This window comes from Myotis davidii, unplaced genomic scaffold (genome assembly GCF_000327345.1).
Source record: "Myotis davidii unplaced genomic scaffold, ASM32734v1 scaffold847, whole genome shotgun sequence".
NCBI lineage: Eukaryota > Metazoa > Chordata > Mammalia > Chiroptera > Vespertilionidae > Myotis > Myotis davidii.
In genome coordinates this window covers 1,262,664-1,279,293 of record NW_006298049.1, presented here as the reverse complement: position 1 = coordinate 1,279,293, position 16,630 = coordinate 1,262,664, and the positions used below count along the sequence as shown (strand labels likewise).

The window sequence follows — 16,630 nt, the reverse complement described above, 5'->3', positions numbered from 1 at the left end:
TCTTCAGGGTGCTGACAGCAGCACCTATCAAGAGAGTTTTACGATGATTAAAGAACATGTGCATAAAAAGCACCAAGTACAGGGCCTGCACACGGAACGCGCTCAGTTCACAGAAGCTCTTCTTGGCCGACAGGGACACTGTGGCCCATACCTCCTGAGGCAATCCCCTCACTGGTAAGAGCCTGAAATGGGAGGCCACAGTGGAGATCAGCAGGGTCCCTAATCACCCCAGTGCTTAGGGGCAACCTGCAGAAACTTGGAAATAGAAATCCAGGGCTGACACTTCGTTATGAGCCCCTGGCATGTGAGTGAAGCATCCCCAAGACATCATTGAAATGTACTTGTAAGGAAAATTCAACCCAATAAAACAAAAGGGCAGGAAGGGAGGAAAGCTGGGTGAAGGACTAAGCTAAGCGTGCCCAGAGCACCGGCCTGCGGATTTCTGTCGGTCAGGCAGAGGATTCTGCCACCACCGCAGGTGCCTATAGAAATAACTTTCGGTGTTAAATGCTTCCCTTGTACCCCCTCCCCACAAGCACTTTCGTGTATATTGTTTCATGCACACACATACACACATGCATAGTGAGAGAGAGTGTGCTGTCTGTGCACCTGTAATGTGCATGTAATTATGAGTATATATTTAATGCACATTGAAATGTACTTGTAAGGAAAATTCAACCCAATAAAACAAAAGGGCAGGAAGGGAGGAAAGCTGGGTGAAGGACTAAGCTAAGCGTGCCCAGAGCACCGGCCTGCGGATTTCTGTCGGTCAGGCAGAGGATTCTGCCACCACCGCAGGTGTGTTCCTGGCAGAGCACCGGAAGGCCAGGGTTCTGCTGGGCCAGCCAGTGGGCTTCTGCCATAAGGTTCCTCGTGCTCCTGCAGAGTGAGTGCCAGGGTGGGGGGACTGTGCTGGCTTTATTCATCTGATTCCCTGCCCATGTGCATGGGAGAGGTGCAGCACTGGGGACTGTGGGCTATAGAAATAACTTTCGGTGTTAAATGCTTCCGTTGTACCCCCTCCCCACAAGCACTTTCATGTATACTGTTTCATGAACACAGATACACACATGCATAGTGAGAGAGAGCGTGCTGTCTGTGCACCTGTAATGTGCATGTAATTATGAGTATATATTTAATGCACATTGAAATGTACTTGTAAGGAAAATTCAACCCAATAAAACAAAAGGGCAGGAAGGGAGGAAAGCTGGGTGAAGGACTAAGCTAAGCGTGCCCAGAGCACCGGCCTGCGGATTTCTGTCGGTCAGGCAGAGGATTCTGCCACCACCGCAGGTGTGTTCCTGGCAGAGCACCGGAAGGCCAGGGTTCTGCTGGGCCAGCCAGTGGGCTTCTGCCACAAAGGTTCCTCGCGCTCCTGCAGAGTGAGTGCCAGGGTGGGGGGACTGTGCTGGCCTTACTCATCTGGTTCCCTGCCCATGTGCATGGGAGAGTGCAGCATCGGGGACTGTGGGTTGAGCTTCCGCGACAGGAGCATGTCCTCCGTGATGTAGATGCACATGTCCGGGCTGACCTCCAGCGAGTCTTCGTTCAGCTGCTCCAGGTCCCTCGGGTCATCAACCAACATCTCTATTTCTGACACAGAAAAGGGAAAAGACATGTAGTGGCAGAAAGGGAAATGATCACCAGAATGCACAGCCACATTCTGAGGGAAGCTATGTAATTATTCGTATTTGAAAATAAGTTGGCGTATGAGGCTCTACAGCAGTCCACTCTCAGGACAATTCTCAAACAGATGCTATTCGTTCTCTTTCTCACAAGACTGCTGTGTTCTCCACAGGTCTTCCAGCACCCTGACTTGTCAATTGTTGTTTACTCTTTAAGAAAGAAGAAAAGCTCTGCCACCCTGCTTCCGTCACAGGGCAAACGGAGACCGATGGCTCATTTGGCTAATGCCACAGCAGACGGTTGACACAGAATGAGTAGTTCATGGCGCTCCCCACTGCCCATAGCTGCCTAGTCTCAGGGTAGTTGTGACTCAACTTGGTTACTACATGAATTCTATAGTAACCAAACATGTTCTGCAGCTTTCCTTAATGGAGTCAGTATCTCTTCCCCAAACCTGATTGCTATATATAGCATTTATTTGAGGCAGAAAAATAATAAAAAATATGTAAACAAATGCTAGGTTTGGCTGATACAGGCTCATCTTATTTCCTTGCCACAGAGTTAAGTGGCCAGGTGCTGTGTTTCTTTTATACTCCCTAGGGTTCTGGTGATCTGAGAAGTATTTAAGAAATACTAATTAATGAAATGGTCTGGACTCAAAATTCTTTTTTTTGGAAAGTTCAAGACATTTATGTGACTATCATTGAATCCAATCTGTTGTCCTACCACTATAGCAACCAAACATGTTCTGCAGCTTTCCTTAATGGAGTCAGTATCTCTTCCCCAAACCTGAATGCTGTTGCATTTATTTGAGGCAGAAAAATAATAAAAAAGATGTAAACAAATGCTAAGTTTGGCTGATACAGGCTGTCTGTCTCATCTTATTTCCTCACCACAGAGTTAAGCGGCCAGGTGCTGTGTTTCTTTTATACTCCCTAGCGTTCTGGTGATCTGAGAAGTATTTAAGAAATACTAATTAATGAAATGGCCTGGACTCAAAAAAAATTTTTTTTTGAAAGTTCAAGACATTTATGTCACTATCATTGAATCCAATCTGTTGTCCTAACCCATGCTTATTTCATGTGGAAATCAGAAATGCAGACCCAAGGGCTGTGGGACTAACTTCTACTCCATATAAAATCCTAAAACTTAGAATCCACAACCACCCAACCCTGTGGTGGCAAAGGCTCATGACTAGAGGGATGTTTTGTTCACAAACAACCCAATCAAGTAACTGGGGAAGGTGGCATGAGACTTTCTCTCTATTTTACTACTTCTTAGTTGGTCTGCAGAACTAATTCTGTAGAACTAATACCTGAGAAACAACTAGGAGAGAAAAAGAAATGAGCCATGAGGACGGGGCTGTCCTGTCGGCTCAGTGGGCCGGGGGGAAAGGTTACCATCGTCCTGCGAGTCCTCTTCCAGCCGGTCCTTGCCACCGCTCTCCACCCCTGAGGTGTGGGAGCTGCCGTGGCTGGTCATCGAGCTGCAGGTCTTCAGCTTGCGGTGGATGGCGCTGCCGGAGTAGCTGTCCTCCGGCCCCGGGTCCCGAGGCTTGGTGTCCGCCTCGATGCCCGAGGTGTGGGAACTGCTGTGGCTGGCGGTGGAGTGACGGGACAGGCGCTTATGCTTCATGCTGCCCACGCTGCTCCCGCTGGCCCGGGACCGCTTCTCCAGCTGGTCCATGTCAAGGTCCAGGTTGTCACTGATGTAAGATTCCCGGTACTGCTTCTTCTCTGTTTGGGAAGAAACAACCGATCGCCATCTCACTCAACCCAGACGGGGACCGGATGGGGAGCTTACGTGAGTCAGTCATCAGGCCAAGATCAAGTACAAGTTCACTCTCAGAATCTAGTGACTGGAAAGTGGTCCTAATTCTGGCAGGCTCTCCACCTAAGAACACCGCCAAGTGAATAAAAGCCAGGACGGCACATTTGAGGGGAGCGCATAAACTACACAGGGTTCTAAAGCTTCCAACACCAGAGAAGAAGGCTGCTCCTTGACCGACCACCTCGTGTCAGTAAACTGTTACTGGTCCCGCAGTGAAATAAGTTCAGTAACTGAGAATGAACATTTAGAAAGTGTGAGAGCAACCTGACACTGTCATGGCAGCCACCACTGTGACTTTTGTATTTTGCAGAAGTATCAGTCCACAGTGGATTAGAAATTTAAAAAACCTGGTCCTTCCCCCACAGGTAATTTCAGAAACACTACTATAGGAGACTGTTGAATAAACATAAGTATGCTATTTGCCATTCATTTCCTCTGTTCATTTGGTCCACTGTTTGTTTAGCTCCAACTTGTTGAATACAATTTTAAAAAAAATGATTCTTCTGAGAATTTCTTTCAGGTAACTCTAAAATTTAGGTTAACATTAGCGAAGACTGCTTTTCTCCGTTTAGGCTGAATTAGTGAGACTTTCTCATCTAGTTAGAAAACACAGTCATCACGACACGGCTGGTGTGTCACGTGGCCTCTGATTGGTAAAAATGTTCCTGAACGTGTCACATGCAGAGACACATCACTGAAAGTCTCTTTCATCAAGTGCTAACCCAGTCAGTACATCAAGCACAAAGTTACAGCTGAGGTGCAGGGGCACTCCTGACACAAAAACATTATTTTTGTGCTTCACGTCAGAAATTTAAAACAGAACGATAGCTTAGCTTCCTTGTGCTTTTAATTCGGAGGAGAAATGACACCTTAGAACAATGCTAACAATGGAGAGTGCATTTGGGAAACATTAAGTTGATATTATCTCAGAAGCTGCTAACAAGGAGACTAATTGGGTCCTCAGGGGGCTGATGGCAGATTTAATTGTCCTGTTTCTTGGTTAAATAAAAACACTCGCACTGCTGGTGTCTGGTTCCAGCTCTGAAGTATCATCGCCACAGGCTCCCGAGAGGGAATGAGCATCAGCAGAAAGAGAAGATGATGATACGCTTTGCTGGATGCATAATGGAAAGATGCTAGGTGACGGCGGGGCGTGCGTTTCTGGGCTCCAGCCCTTTCCTGTCAATTCTAAGGAATCGGGCTGGAACACAAAGGCATGTGTGTGTAGCCACAGAGAATGCAGACTGGGGCTGGATATCACAGCCCAACATGCACCACTGAGACAAGTGCATCCAACCCATTTTTTAGGGTGAGCCTGGGTTCTAAGGATTCCTGCTTTCTGAAGGCAACGGGTTGACATGAAGATGAGAGCTAAAAGCATTTGCAAAATTCTCATACCATTTCTACTTACTGTACTTTCAAAATAATAGATAGCCATGTGACCCTCAGAAGGGTGGCAAGTGAAGGAAAAAAAGTAATAAAAGAGAAATAGGGAAAAAGTGCTATAGGGTATTGGAGGTCTGAGACAATTGGGAAATGTGGATCTGATTATTTGAAAGTTTTCTAGTCTGGCCGGTGTGGTTCAGTGGTTGAGCATCCACCTATGAACCAGGAGGTCATGGTTCAATTCCCAGTCAGGGCACATGCCCAGGTTGTGGGCTTAATCCCTGCTGTGGGGCCTGCAGGAGGCAGCCAATCAATGATTTTCTCTCATCATTGATGTTTTTATCTCTCCCATTCTGAAAACAATAAAAATATATATTGAAAACTAACTAACTAACTAAATAAATATAAATAAAAGCTTTTCTACATCTTTACAAAGAGTCTTTTTAACCCCAGCTTCCAGGTAGGTTTGGAGCCAATCCTAGTATCCCATACTCACTAGTACACTCCCTGGGGTACAAGCAGTCTCCAGCCTGCGCTCCTGCTAGGAGCCCTGTGTATACATATTTCCCATCAGAGTGTCAGCAGCCCTGGTTCACCATGAGGCTGGCTTCTGTCTCCTTTGAAGTGAGTGCTACATTACTTAGACCAGTGATGGCGAACCTTTTGAGCTCGGCGTGTCAGCATTTTGAAAAACCCTAACTTAACTCTGGTGCCGTGTCACATACAGAAATTTTTTGATATTTGCAACCATAGTAAAACAAAGACTTATATTTTTGGTATTTAGTTTACATATTTAAATGCCAGTCAACAAAGAAAAATCAACCAAGAAAAAAATGAGTTCGCGTGTCACCTCTGACATGCGTGTCACAGGTTCGCCATCACTGACTTAGACCCTCTGCAAACATTTAAGAAGCTTCACACCACTCGGCTACAAACTGAGGGAAATGCTGAAATAATGCAGAAATTTGTTCGAAGGAATGCAAAATGCAACTTCTCATCCCCTTCGCAGTCACTGGCATCAAGAGTGAAGATGCTCAACATGCCAGTGTGCTTTTATTCCCTCTGTGGAAAAGCCCAGCGACCGCAAAGGTTTTCACACATGATTTTAAAATCGAATGCAGGCGATGTGACCTCTGTAGATATGTCTTAAGAATAAGCTCTAGTTACTGAATAAAGTTGGGTTAACACCTTTCTAATGACAAAGGCACTTCTCTTCTGAATACTATGGGAGAATTCTTGTGAATATTTGCTGCTATAAAACGCTAAAACAGTATTTCAGACAAGGTAACTCTAAATGAAATGTAATTAAGAAAAGTAAGATTCTTTTTGTGCTGCTCTTTTTGCTGAGCCAATATTGAAAAAGGGCTTTAAGTGCGGGTGAGATAAGTGGACCAAGGCTGGTCCAGAGGAACTTAGTTTCAATTTTTCCTCAGACCTGGAGGGATCTTTAAGTAGAAGAAATTAAATGTGTTTTCTTTGGAAGAAGAAGAAGAAGAAAAAAAGACTTCCTTTCCAAATCTATCTACACTTGCCAAATAAAAGATCCAGTTTACAAATTTTTCATTCCTTTATTGCCCTGTACATGTAAGCCCACAAATGCACCCGGTACATGCTGGGTAGTTTACCTTAAACGCTATGGTTCATTCCCTCTTATGGGCTCTAAAGAGCTCCCCCTACAGTCCCCTAAACAAGAATTTACTAAAAGGCTGCTGGTGGAGAGCTGGTGGAATAAATGAACTTCTCAAGGCATCAATTAGGAACGAGGCTGACTTGGCAAACAATGGGCTCTGCACCCCACTAAGTCTCCTACCCATCCTCGCAAGTTTCCTCAGAACCTTTTCCTGTCTGAATTCTCTTTAATATTCATGTCAGCATCGGAGAGATATATTTGTCATACCGATGAGTCATCTGGGGAAGGACTGGCAGTCTGGCAGCGGCGGAAGCCAATACACCTGACATTTTTACCCACTCTCTCCGAAGACAGGTGCAGCGTGGTGGCAGACAGTGGGAGATGATTCACGTTCTAATCGCTAATTAAATGACAGTGACATCACCAAATGGGGTCTCATTTAGACAGAGGCAGCTTTGGAAAGGAAATCGATCAGACGTGTAAATCTCTCTAAGGTGTTTTGCTTGCTCAGAGAGAGCAGGTATTGCCTTGTTTCTGTGGGAAAGGTTGGATCTAAGAGGTCAAAATCTGTTTCGGACATGGACCTCCGATATGAATCTGCATCCTAATGATCATGCAACCCCCTAAAATCTACTAATCTAATCGCATTACCAAGAATTAGTACAACATGAATATGCAAAATAAATGGAAGGCATTAAAAAATAAACAAATATGTGAAGTAGCCTTTTGGGGGATCAGAAGTTGGGGGTATTAAGAGGAGTAACTCCAGGGTGCCATAACCCAAGATAAAGGGTTAACCACGAGCTTAATACTGTAATACTGTAAAGTATTAATACTGTAAAGTTGCTCTTAGAGGCCCTCTCTGCCTCCCTCTTCTTCACCATGTGTCAACTTTGGCCCAGGACGCTGGGGTTCCTAATAGACTGTCTGTGTCTCAGCCCAGCCCCCACAGGACTGGCTGGTAAAATCCTCAGGTGAAAATTTCTCCCTCCTTTGCCATTTTTGCTAGGGCAGACGTCGGGGCCTCCCCGCAGTCAAGAAGAGAGACTGCAGCCATTTCCGTGACCCACTTCATTGGAAGCAATTTCAGATTGCCCTCGGATAATAGAACCAACGTGGATCCGTGGAGACACGGAGCTCTGAGATGCAGCTAAACCTTGGCCTGAACCTTCACATGGTGGCTTCTCACAAGCATTTTCAAGCCAAGCGTGGGATAAGTTAAAGAGACTACACCAGGGGCAGCTCAACGACAGGGAACACCTCAGCATTTGGGATGGGTGCAGCTGCTGGCACCAAGGCGACCCTTGCCTTCTGGAACAGTGCTGGCATGGAAAGAGGAGGCTGCACTAAATTGGGAGAGTCCTGGCCCCCAAATCCCACCCCGCAGGAGCCTGCGATACCTTCGTTTTCCTCCAGCTTCCGGATGTGGCGCAGGATGGGCTGCAGGTTCATGTAGAGGCGGTGGCTGTTGCTCAGCAGCTGCAGGAGGTGCCTGGAGCGCAGGGGGCACCCCGTGTAGTATATGAGCTTCCTGGCTGAGGGCAGGCCATCTGGCAAAATCTCAAATTTCTTACCCTGGGGAGGGGAAGCATAAATCAGATGCAGATTCGGGAAGCCAAGTCTCTGATTTGCCCAGGTCTCCTTCGTTGTCTGCTTGGTAAGGAAAACTACAGATTGCGAAAACGATGTGCAGCAGGTCCTTGGATAACATCGTTTCATCACAACGTTGATGAGTTGCTATGGGAACGCAACTCTTGTTTCTATCAATTAGCCTACAGTAAAACTGGTTTTGTTGCACGTCATTTTGCTTAAAGTCGCTGTACCTGTGGATGACTTTGAGTGAGGACTTACCGTATAAAGCTCCATTCGAAATTTGCTGAGACATAAAGTACTGTGTTCCCTTTCAAAACTGTCAGAGACAGAGGGTTACCCAAAATTCAGGAAAGGGTCTAGCGAGGGTCTTCTGGTAATCACTGACTGGGGGTGACAGTTGAGGAAGATCTTCGGTGTCTCTGGCTGGTCAGGCCATTTATATAATGGAGAAGAGAAGGGCCCGTCATGCAGCATCCTCAACCTCAAATGCAATCCCAACACTTAACTCAGCAAACAAGTTCCACAAGCGGAATGCATTCAAGTATTTGTGGAACACGCACTGTCTACCGATCCCTGCGCTAGACAGACACCGAGGAAACAACAGTGAACAGGACAGACAAGCTCCCCACCCTCCGGGAGACACATTCTGGTGGGACAGATGGTAAATTAACACACAGAATAATTATAGCTTATGATAAATTCCGGGAAGGAAATAAATAGAATTATGATGGTGAAAAATACTGGATACCTATTTAGGGTTTAGAAAAAATATAAAACTTCTCTAAGCCGGAAGCTACAGAGATAGCAGTGGGATGGGACAAGGAAGAGAAAGAAGAGCTCTAAGTGTCTATCAATAGAGATATAAGGAATCACATTCCTTAAGCCTGGGATCATTAACATAGTGTTCGAAGTTGAGGGCGAGAGTCTGGCAGAGTTCCTTACAGTGCTAGAATATTTTGAATTTCTTTCACTTTCTTAATAATGAATAAAGCAGCAGCAGAACTACAAAACGGAGTATTCCAGATACGAAGATTCTCAGCCAGACAGGAGAAGTGAAGCGAAGAGGGAGGCACACTCTAACTTGAAGTGGGTACAAAGCAATATGGGTTTGTGTAACTCAGACAGGGATAGAATTTTTCACCTCTGGACTTCTTTAAAAGACCATCGGTGGACCCCAATGCTAGAACAGTAACAACTGATACTTAACAAGCTGAAAGCAGATGTAACTCATTAATCCTCACCCTCAATTTGAAATGAAGAAACTAAGGCACAGAGAGGTTAAGCAATTTGCTCAAGGTCACACAGCTAGGCAGGGCTGGGCTGGCTGCACCTGGGAAGTCTGTCAAAGCAGATTCCTCCTCTCCAACCCACAGTCACCGAATAGAAAATCTCTAGGAGAGGAGGGCGAGGCCCAAAAGTCTGTAACTTCAACACGCTCCTCAGATGAGTATGACGCAAAACTAGATCCACTGAGTCCAGGACCCTTAAAACACTCAATTCCAGAAATGCATTTTATGACTACTTAGTGTGGGACATGAAAGGGGCAAGTCTGGCAATAATGTACTCATTTTCAAACAGCCCAGATCCTTTCACAAAGAGCTGGAACAAAGGAGAGCAGTGGGGAGGAGGCAGGTCAGGCCGCGCTTAAAGTAGGAGTAAAGTGAAATCAGATTGAACTGTGCCCAAGTAATTAAAGTAATGTAAAGTCAGGAACAGGTCTTCTGACTCACAGGACAGTGTGGAATCAGTGCCCAGTGCTATTTGGCAATACAACCCTTTATTTATATAGGCCATCTTCCTTAGGGGAGAGAGGCCCATGTGGACAAATCCTTATTTCCCTCCTTTCTTTGTGTATTTTTTTCAGTAGTTTCTGAACAAAAGAAAATTGTGGATTTTAATGACTACTAGACAGACACACTGTTAACTGTAATTCTTTGAAGTCTACTAAGAAATGGAGATAGCTAGCAAAGTAAAGAAACAGCTGGAAAAATCATAAATTTTCTCTAAAAATATCCTAAAAATAAAGGTATTTTTCCTGTTAAGAACTATAGACCTTTCTTTATAATGATGAGTTTCAAAGAATCAGATATTAATAGAAACATCTTTTTATATCACTCTTTATTCCTTCTTCAAAGGAAGTAATTTCCAAAGGAACTGGCCGGCCCCACACGAAGAGAACTTACCCTGTGATTATGGTTTTCTATTTTCTAATCCCTCTGCTGTACACTTTTAAAATAATTCTATTTGATGAACTCATCTTGTACTTTTCTCACTACATTTCTTTTGCAAGTAGAATAACTTAGAGTAGTGTGGTGAAGACCAGGCACACAAATTAAAATTAGTAATTTATTTTGCTATAAAATTCTTTAATTTTAGCTGTTCTACTGATGAGTGACATAAGAATATAAGAAATCTAATTATCTTCACTGCTGACTTCTTAAAAATATCAACTTTTGTGTCTGGGACAATATTGTTTTAAAAAACAAGAAACAACAAAATTCCAAAAACAAACAAACAACTGAGTAATTTATTTTAGCCAGTTATTTTAAACTTACCACAAATACCAACTTTCCAACATTTGTCCAGGGGAAGTCATAAAGTAATTGTTTCTCTTCATCTAAATTCTGTGGGAAGAATTATAATGCATATAGAGTTACTGACGAAACTGACAGACACTAAAATGGCTCTAATTTATCTCCCAGAAAACTAAAATACATTAATTAAAATCCGAAAGAGGCCCTCAGCTCTCTTTGGAGATGTGCAGACAGTAATTAAAAGATTAGTGATAGGATTCAGTAGTTTCCGGTTCCCAAGTGACTGCATCATTAACTGCCCTTTCCAGGCAATCTTTCCTCTTTGGCCTATCCCTAAAATTTAAATAAAAAGTCCGAAAGACTCGGGCATTCAGGAGACGAGACAAGGTACTCAGACTTCATCCTTGGATATTTTGCCTACATCAAAGAAAAGATATCCTGATACTCTCCCAGCTCTCCCAGAAAGAGTCTTTTTCTCCCCCTTGCCAATGGCTGTAGCACCATCCCACCTACTTACTCAAGGGACAAGCTTTATCAGAAAAGTGTAACGGGAATTAAAACATCTGCTCAGGCACTGTATGCACATGTCATCTTTAGAATTATAAATGCTCCAGAGGACAAAAATATACAAGAGTATATTTAACGTCAATGACACAGAAAAAGTGGTGAACGTGGGCCAATCTTTGGCGTTTTGTTTTCTGTTCTGGGAGACTTGTTACTACATGGTTTAGAGTGGATCCCTTGGTCTATCCCACATCGTCCTCATCTGTGCACACAAACAGGAAGCAATGACCAATCCGTGGCCAAAAAGGACCGGTGAACCTATCAAGGGACCACAGAAGGACTGTCACTGGGAGACAGAGCAGTGCCTACTGGACACTTAGTTCTCTCATTTACTCACCTGGAAAATCTGTATTCCCCGCATGGTCAGCCCGAGGGTCAGAGAAGCTTCAATTTCCCTTTTATCCTGGAGAAATAAAATTTTATGAAGATGTCTACGTTAGAACCTTGAATATAAAGTCAATTAAATTCTGAGATGCACCAGATTTTATATGTTAAAAACTGGGTAAATCTCCCAGCTCAGAAGCTAAGATCACAGGCAAGCCTAAATATTTAAGGGTCTCTCATGAGGACAAATAATAAAGTTTTATATCGGTTAGTTTTTTTAAAAAGTACTTATTTTTTAAATGCTCAATTATTACTTACCAAAGTGGTATACATTTCACTGGGTTAGCTGGTAGAATGTATACTACCAGCTAACCCATAAACTATAAACAATAACGTATAACTACATAAGGAAAAAAAATTCTCCAATTAAGAATGTACTCAGGTGGGAAGAGATCAGCCAAAGAACTTATATGCATGTATGCATAACCCATGGACACAGACAATAGTGTGGTGAAGGCCTGGGGTGGGGGGTGGGCTAGAATGGGTCAACGGAGAAGAAGGGGACATGTAATGCTTTTAACAATAAACACTTTAAAAAAAAGAATGTACTTAGAACTTTGGCAACATCTTTTTAAGTGCTCATCTGTAAAAGTGTATATAAAATATAAAGTATAAAATAGAAGAGACATAATATGATTAAGTAACTATAAGATTTCTCAGTACAAACAATAAATATGTACAGATCTTTATTATAGTGCCATTTTCCCCAGGAACATGGTTAAGAAGTATTTTTTGAAAATGCGTCCTCACCAGGCACAGAAAAGAGAAGACATAGCCTATTTTTACTCTTTGGGTTGTTTTTTTTCCAACCAACGTATTTTTACATCACGAAAGGCATATATAGTAAGAGAAACCAATCCATCATTATGAGTTTAGGCCAATTTCCCTTTCAAGGCCGTTCTGATTGTTTCCTGAAGACTGTGCTCATAAAAAAGCGGGCTGTGCATGTATGAGGTGTGCAGTACTGGAAAGGGAGCACGGAATTTGTTTTTTTTTCTTTTTCAGGACGTTTCCTATCCTCCATCTACCTTATTTCCATTTTGTAACCAGGCCTTAAATGAAGCAGTTTTAGTGGCTGCCACTTGACTTCTCCGAAGAATAAAAATTCTGTCCATGAGGCAATATTATTTCCCACTTCATTCAGTTACATTACTATGATTAATTATCTCATTTTAAGCAGACTAGAGTCATTTTCCATGCCATGTAGAAGTACCACACTTTAAGTAAGTTTGAAAGATTTTTACACAAGATAAATTGAGGATATCTACTTCACTAAATGATTCTTAATAGGATTTTAAAAATTGATTTTTAGAAAGAGAGAGCAGGAGATGGGGTAGGGGAGGGGGGTAGAGAAACATCTATTTGTTCCACTTATTTATGCATTCATTGGTTGATTCTTTTATGTGTCCTAATCAGGGAACAAACCTATAACCTTAGGGGATGCTGCTCTAACTAACTGAGCTACCTGGCCAGGGCCAATAGGATTTTTTTAAATACTAAATTTCCTTATCAAATAAGAATCACTAATGTACTAGACACTTCACTTGGTTATTTCAGATTCTTTATCTCATAGAATTTCCCCAATGTTGGAAATGTATGGAATCATTCCCACTTAATAGATGGCCCAGGATTATTTATATTTACCTAGGATCCAGTAATTATCAGTGGTAATATAGGGTTTTTAAGTGACTAGAGGCCCGGTGCATGAATTTGTGCAGGGCCAGGCCGGCTTGGGGGAGGGGACATGGGAGGTTGGCAGGCCAGCCCCAACCTGGATTGGGGGGAGAGGGAGGGGCGATCGGGGGCGGGGCCTGGGGGAGGAGCTGCAGGCAGTTGGTTGAACTTCTGGTCAAGGGAACAATTTGCATATTAGCCTTTTATTATATAGGATATCTGATTCCAAAGCTGCAGTCTTTTCAATGCATTATTAATACTCATACATTTTAAAATTATAAGCTGATTGTCAAAAATGTCATTTATTTGCATTTTTTCCTATAAATTGTCACAAATAAAATTAAAGGAAAAAAACAAAGATAGCTAAGTCCTTTAGGAATTTAGCCAAAAAGATATTATGGAACTCAATTATGCCTTTCAAAGATGACAGGGCATTAACAGTGCACCTCTTAAACATGGAAGAGAGAAGAAATACCATCCTTTGGTCCCTTTCTAAGTTTTCTGAACCAGGCAATGTGCTCACCAGCAGTACATCCAATGGTCTAGGGGTGCTAGACCAGTGGGTAGGGAGTGATACCAAAGGCTATGAAGTGATACCAAGCATAGTAACAGTGATATAACAACTGCTTGAAGCACCTTTTATCCATTGTCCTTTGCCTATTCAATGAACCTCAGAGGTAGGTCATTACCATCCCCATCTAACGATGGGAAACTGAAGCAGAGAGGCTAAGTAATAACTGGTCTAAGGCCACATGGTAAGAGGTGAAGCTAGGAGTCAATCCCACAAGTTAGGCTCAATAGACCACTCTCTGAACCACTTCATCCTATTCGGTTGGAGAATATACCTCTGGGTACATAAGTGGGGATTCAGGAGTGAAATATGGCCACGAGTGGGGAGGAGGTGGAGGGGGAGAGAAGACAGGATCCCATAAATGTAGTGTGAGGGATTCCCCGCAGAGCCTGGCCTCAATTGTTACTTGGGTGTGTGGCCTCTGACCTCTGAAACAATGAGGCTAGGGATACACAGGACACAGAAGGGAGTGACACACATCAGAGAGTTCGGTGGAGAAAGCACACAGGCTCTGATTAGGCTTGGGTTGGATCCTGGCCTTGTCACCTACTGGTTTGGTGGCCTTTAGTCTGTTTCCTTGTCTGTAAAATGAAGATTACAGTTCCCATCTTACAGAATTGAGGAATTTTTTTAAAGGATAAATATAAAGGGTGCCCCATAAACACAGGACTCAATAAGCACTTGCTGTCATTGTGAGGCTCTGGTTACTAATGGATCTGATGCTGTGTGACTTCACTTTGGGGAATATTAAAAACCAATGATCGAAGAAGTTGCCAATGTCACTCCCCAAGACAGAACTGCAGATTTGGAGAGGAGAAAAACAACTACGGTATTTCTGTTCACGGAAAAGCCAGATTCACAATATGCAGCCCCGTGTTATCACAGCGTTAGGACCAGGAGAGCCTGCATCCTGCTCCCAGGCCGAGAAAAAGCATCACCCGCTCCGAGATGACCTGCGGTGACAGACAGCGGGCCAATGTGAAACTCTTTTCAAAGCCCTTTAAAAAGTGAACCGAGAGGTTAAATAAACGCCCCTTGTGATGGAGAAGGAGTTTTTTCTCGGAAGCTGCAGGCACATGGCCGTCTGTACCTTATACAGTCTGTAGTAGTGGACGGCGACGTCGTCCAGCCGGACGGCCTCTTTGATGTATTTAAGATGAGCCTCGGAAGCGGTCAGTGCAAACTGATCTTTGTGCATGTTTGGAATGTGCTTCAGGATGTAGTCCTTCCCTCTCTTGGCAACAACCTGTTGGAATACAACGGGCATGCAATGCAACATTTGTCGGGGGGTGTACACACCCTCACCCGTAAGTGACAGAAGGACAAGGACCTAAACAAACCATATCAACTGGCTAACATCCACTAGAACACTCCCACGTTCACTCTGTCTTCACCATCGGTTATAGTACGAGGCTGAATCAGCTAATACTCAAAGTGACAAAGCCAATTTAGCTGCAGTATTGAATATCTGAGAAGAAAAATCACAAGAAATGGGAAAAGTATGTTCTCTTGGCTTTAAACTCACCAGGAACCAAAAAAAAAAAAAAAAAAAAAAATCAAACCAAAGACAAAACCATGCAAACTTGCAAAATTTTGTACATATCTTTCCTTATACTTGCAAAATTACTGGTACCATGAAATACATCTCCTGTCCGCACATCTTCAGGTTCTGGATCCTACTTAACTCTTCCAAAATCACAGCCACAGCGTGGGAGACTCTAAATGTTAATCCAAAAAAAGGCAGGGGACGGCGAGAAATTCTCTGAAACGTGTGGTTTTTGCATAAGAGGCTGATATGAACAGTCTACTGGATACTTACGAGAAAACAATTTATTTCATACATTCATTATAATGAACTGTGGCTGATATTTTCATCAGATAACAGCCTGAGCTTTTAGGTGTCAAAAGTACTCAGTATCCAGCGGCTGCAGGCTCAGAGAAAGGTGTCGATTGTTAAAGGTCCTACCTGATTTCATAAGGATTATCAGGTGTGGAATTACACAAAGGAAACTAGAGTGATGTTTAAAATCATCAGAATAAAAAAAAATTAGAGGATTTTTAGTTTCAAAATGTTTTATAGATACTGACATTTTTTTGTTTCTTTCTATTGAATTAAGCATGATAAATTATTGGCCAATTTTCAAGTTTTACTGAGAACTCAAATTACAGATTTTTCTTTCTTGATGCCTTTTACATGAAGGTCATCTATATCAGTACTTGTGAGCCTTGTTCAGGTCAGAGAACACACAGAAAATAGTATCTGTAAGGGTACTGAAGCAGTGACTTTGGTGACCCCATGGGTTGAGGACACTGGTACCCGGGCACTCCGGAGGCCACGGCACGTGGATGGGAAGCTCTGATGTAAATGACCAAGGCTCAGTGAGCACCTGATGACAACTAGGGAATGTAAAAGCCGGCTGATTTTGGCCCAACAGGCATTGCTATGTAAAAGCTTGACACCTTTTGTGGCTTTCTCTTCCAACAACTGAAGCACTGTCAATCAATGTCAGTCGGTCAACAGAAACTTATATTGAGCACCTTAATGTGAAGTGCCGAGGAAACAGAAAAGGGTAAATTTAAGTCTGTCCTTTAGGACATACCAAGAAACACTAAGGTGACTGGGCTTGGGCCTAAAAGATGAACAGTTATTTGAAAATAAGATGTAAAACACACCCCTCCAGGGTCTCGCTGAGCACAGAGGAGGGGCGCTGGCACCTGGTCCGTCTGCCCGGAGGAAGCGACCCCTAAGTGGAGTGTTGGAAGGAGTTAGTGAAACGGGGAGAGGGGCTGCACAGGCTAAAAGAATTGGAGGGAGAAAGGCCAGAGTGAGAGCCACCA

General features: G+C 43.3%; 1 protein-coding gene across 2 annotated transcripts in view; it reads right to left on the bottom strand.

Annotated features, from left to right (window-relative positions):
• The window catches only part of FRMD6 (FERM domain containing 6), a 40,229-nt gene that overhangs the window by 6,291 nt on the left and 17,308 nt on the right, over nt 1–16,630 (bottom strand). For both annotated transcript variants that reach the window (XM_015570496.1, XM_015570497.1), the window contains exons 6-11: nt 14,883–15,038; nt 11,501–11,566; nt 10,621–10,689; nt 7,873–8,047; nt 3,027–3,362; nt 1,463–1,593 (exon numbers count right to left, since the gene is read on the bottom strand). In XM_015570496.1, coding sequence (XP_015425982.1) covers nt 1,463–1,593; nt 3,027–3,362; nt 7,873–8,047; nt 10,621–10,689; nt 11,501–11,566; nt 14,883–15,038 — 933 coding nt within the window. The remainder of the gene's footprint in view (nt 1–1,462; nt 1,594–3,026; nt 3,363–7,872; nt 8,048–10,620; nt 10,690–11,500; nt 11,567–14,882; nt 15,039–16,630) is intronic.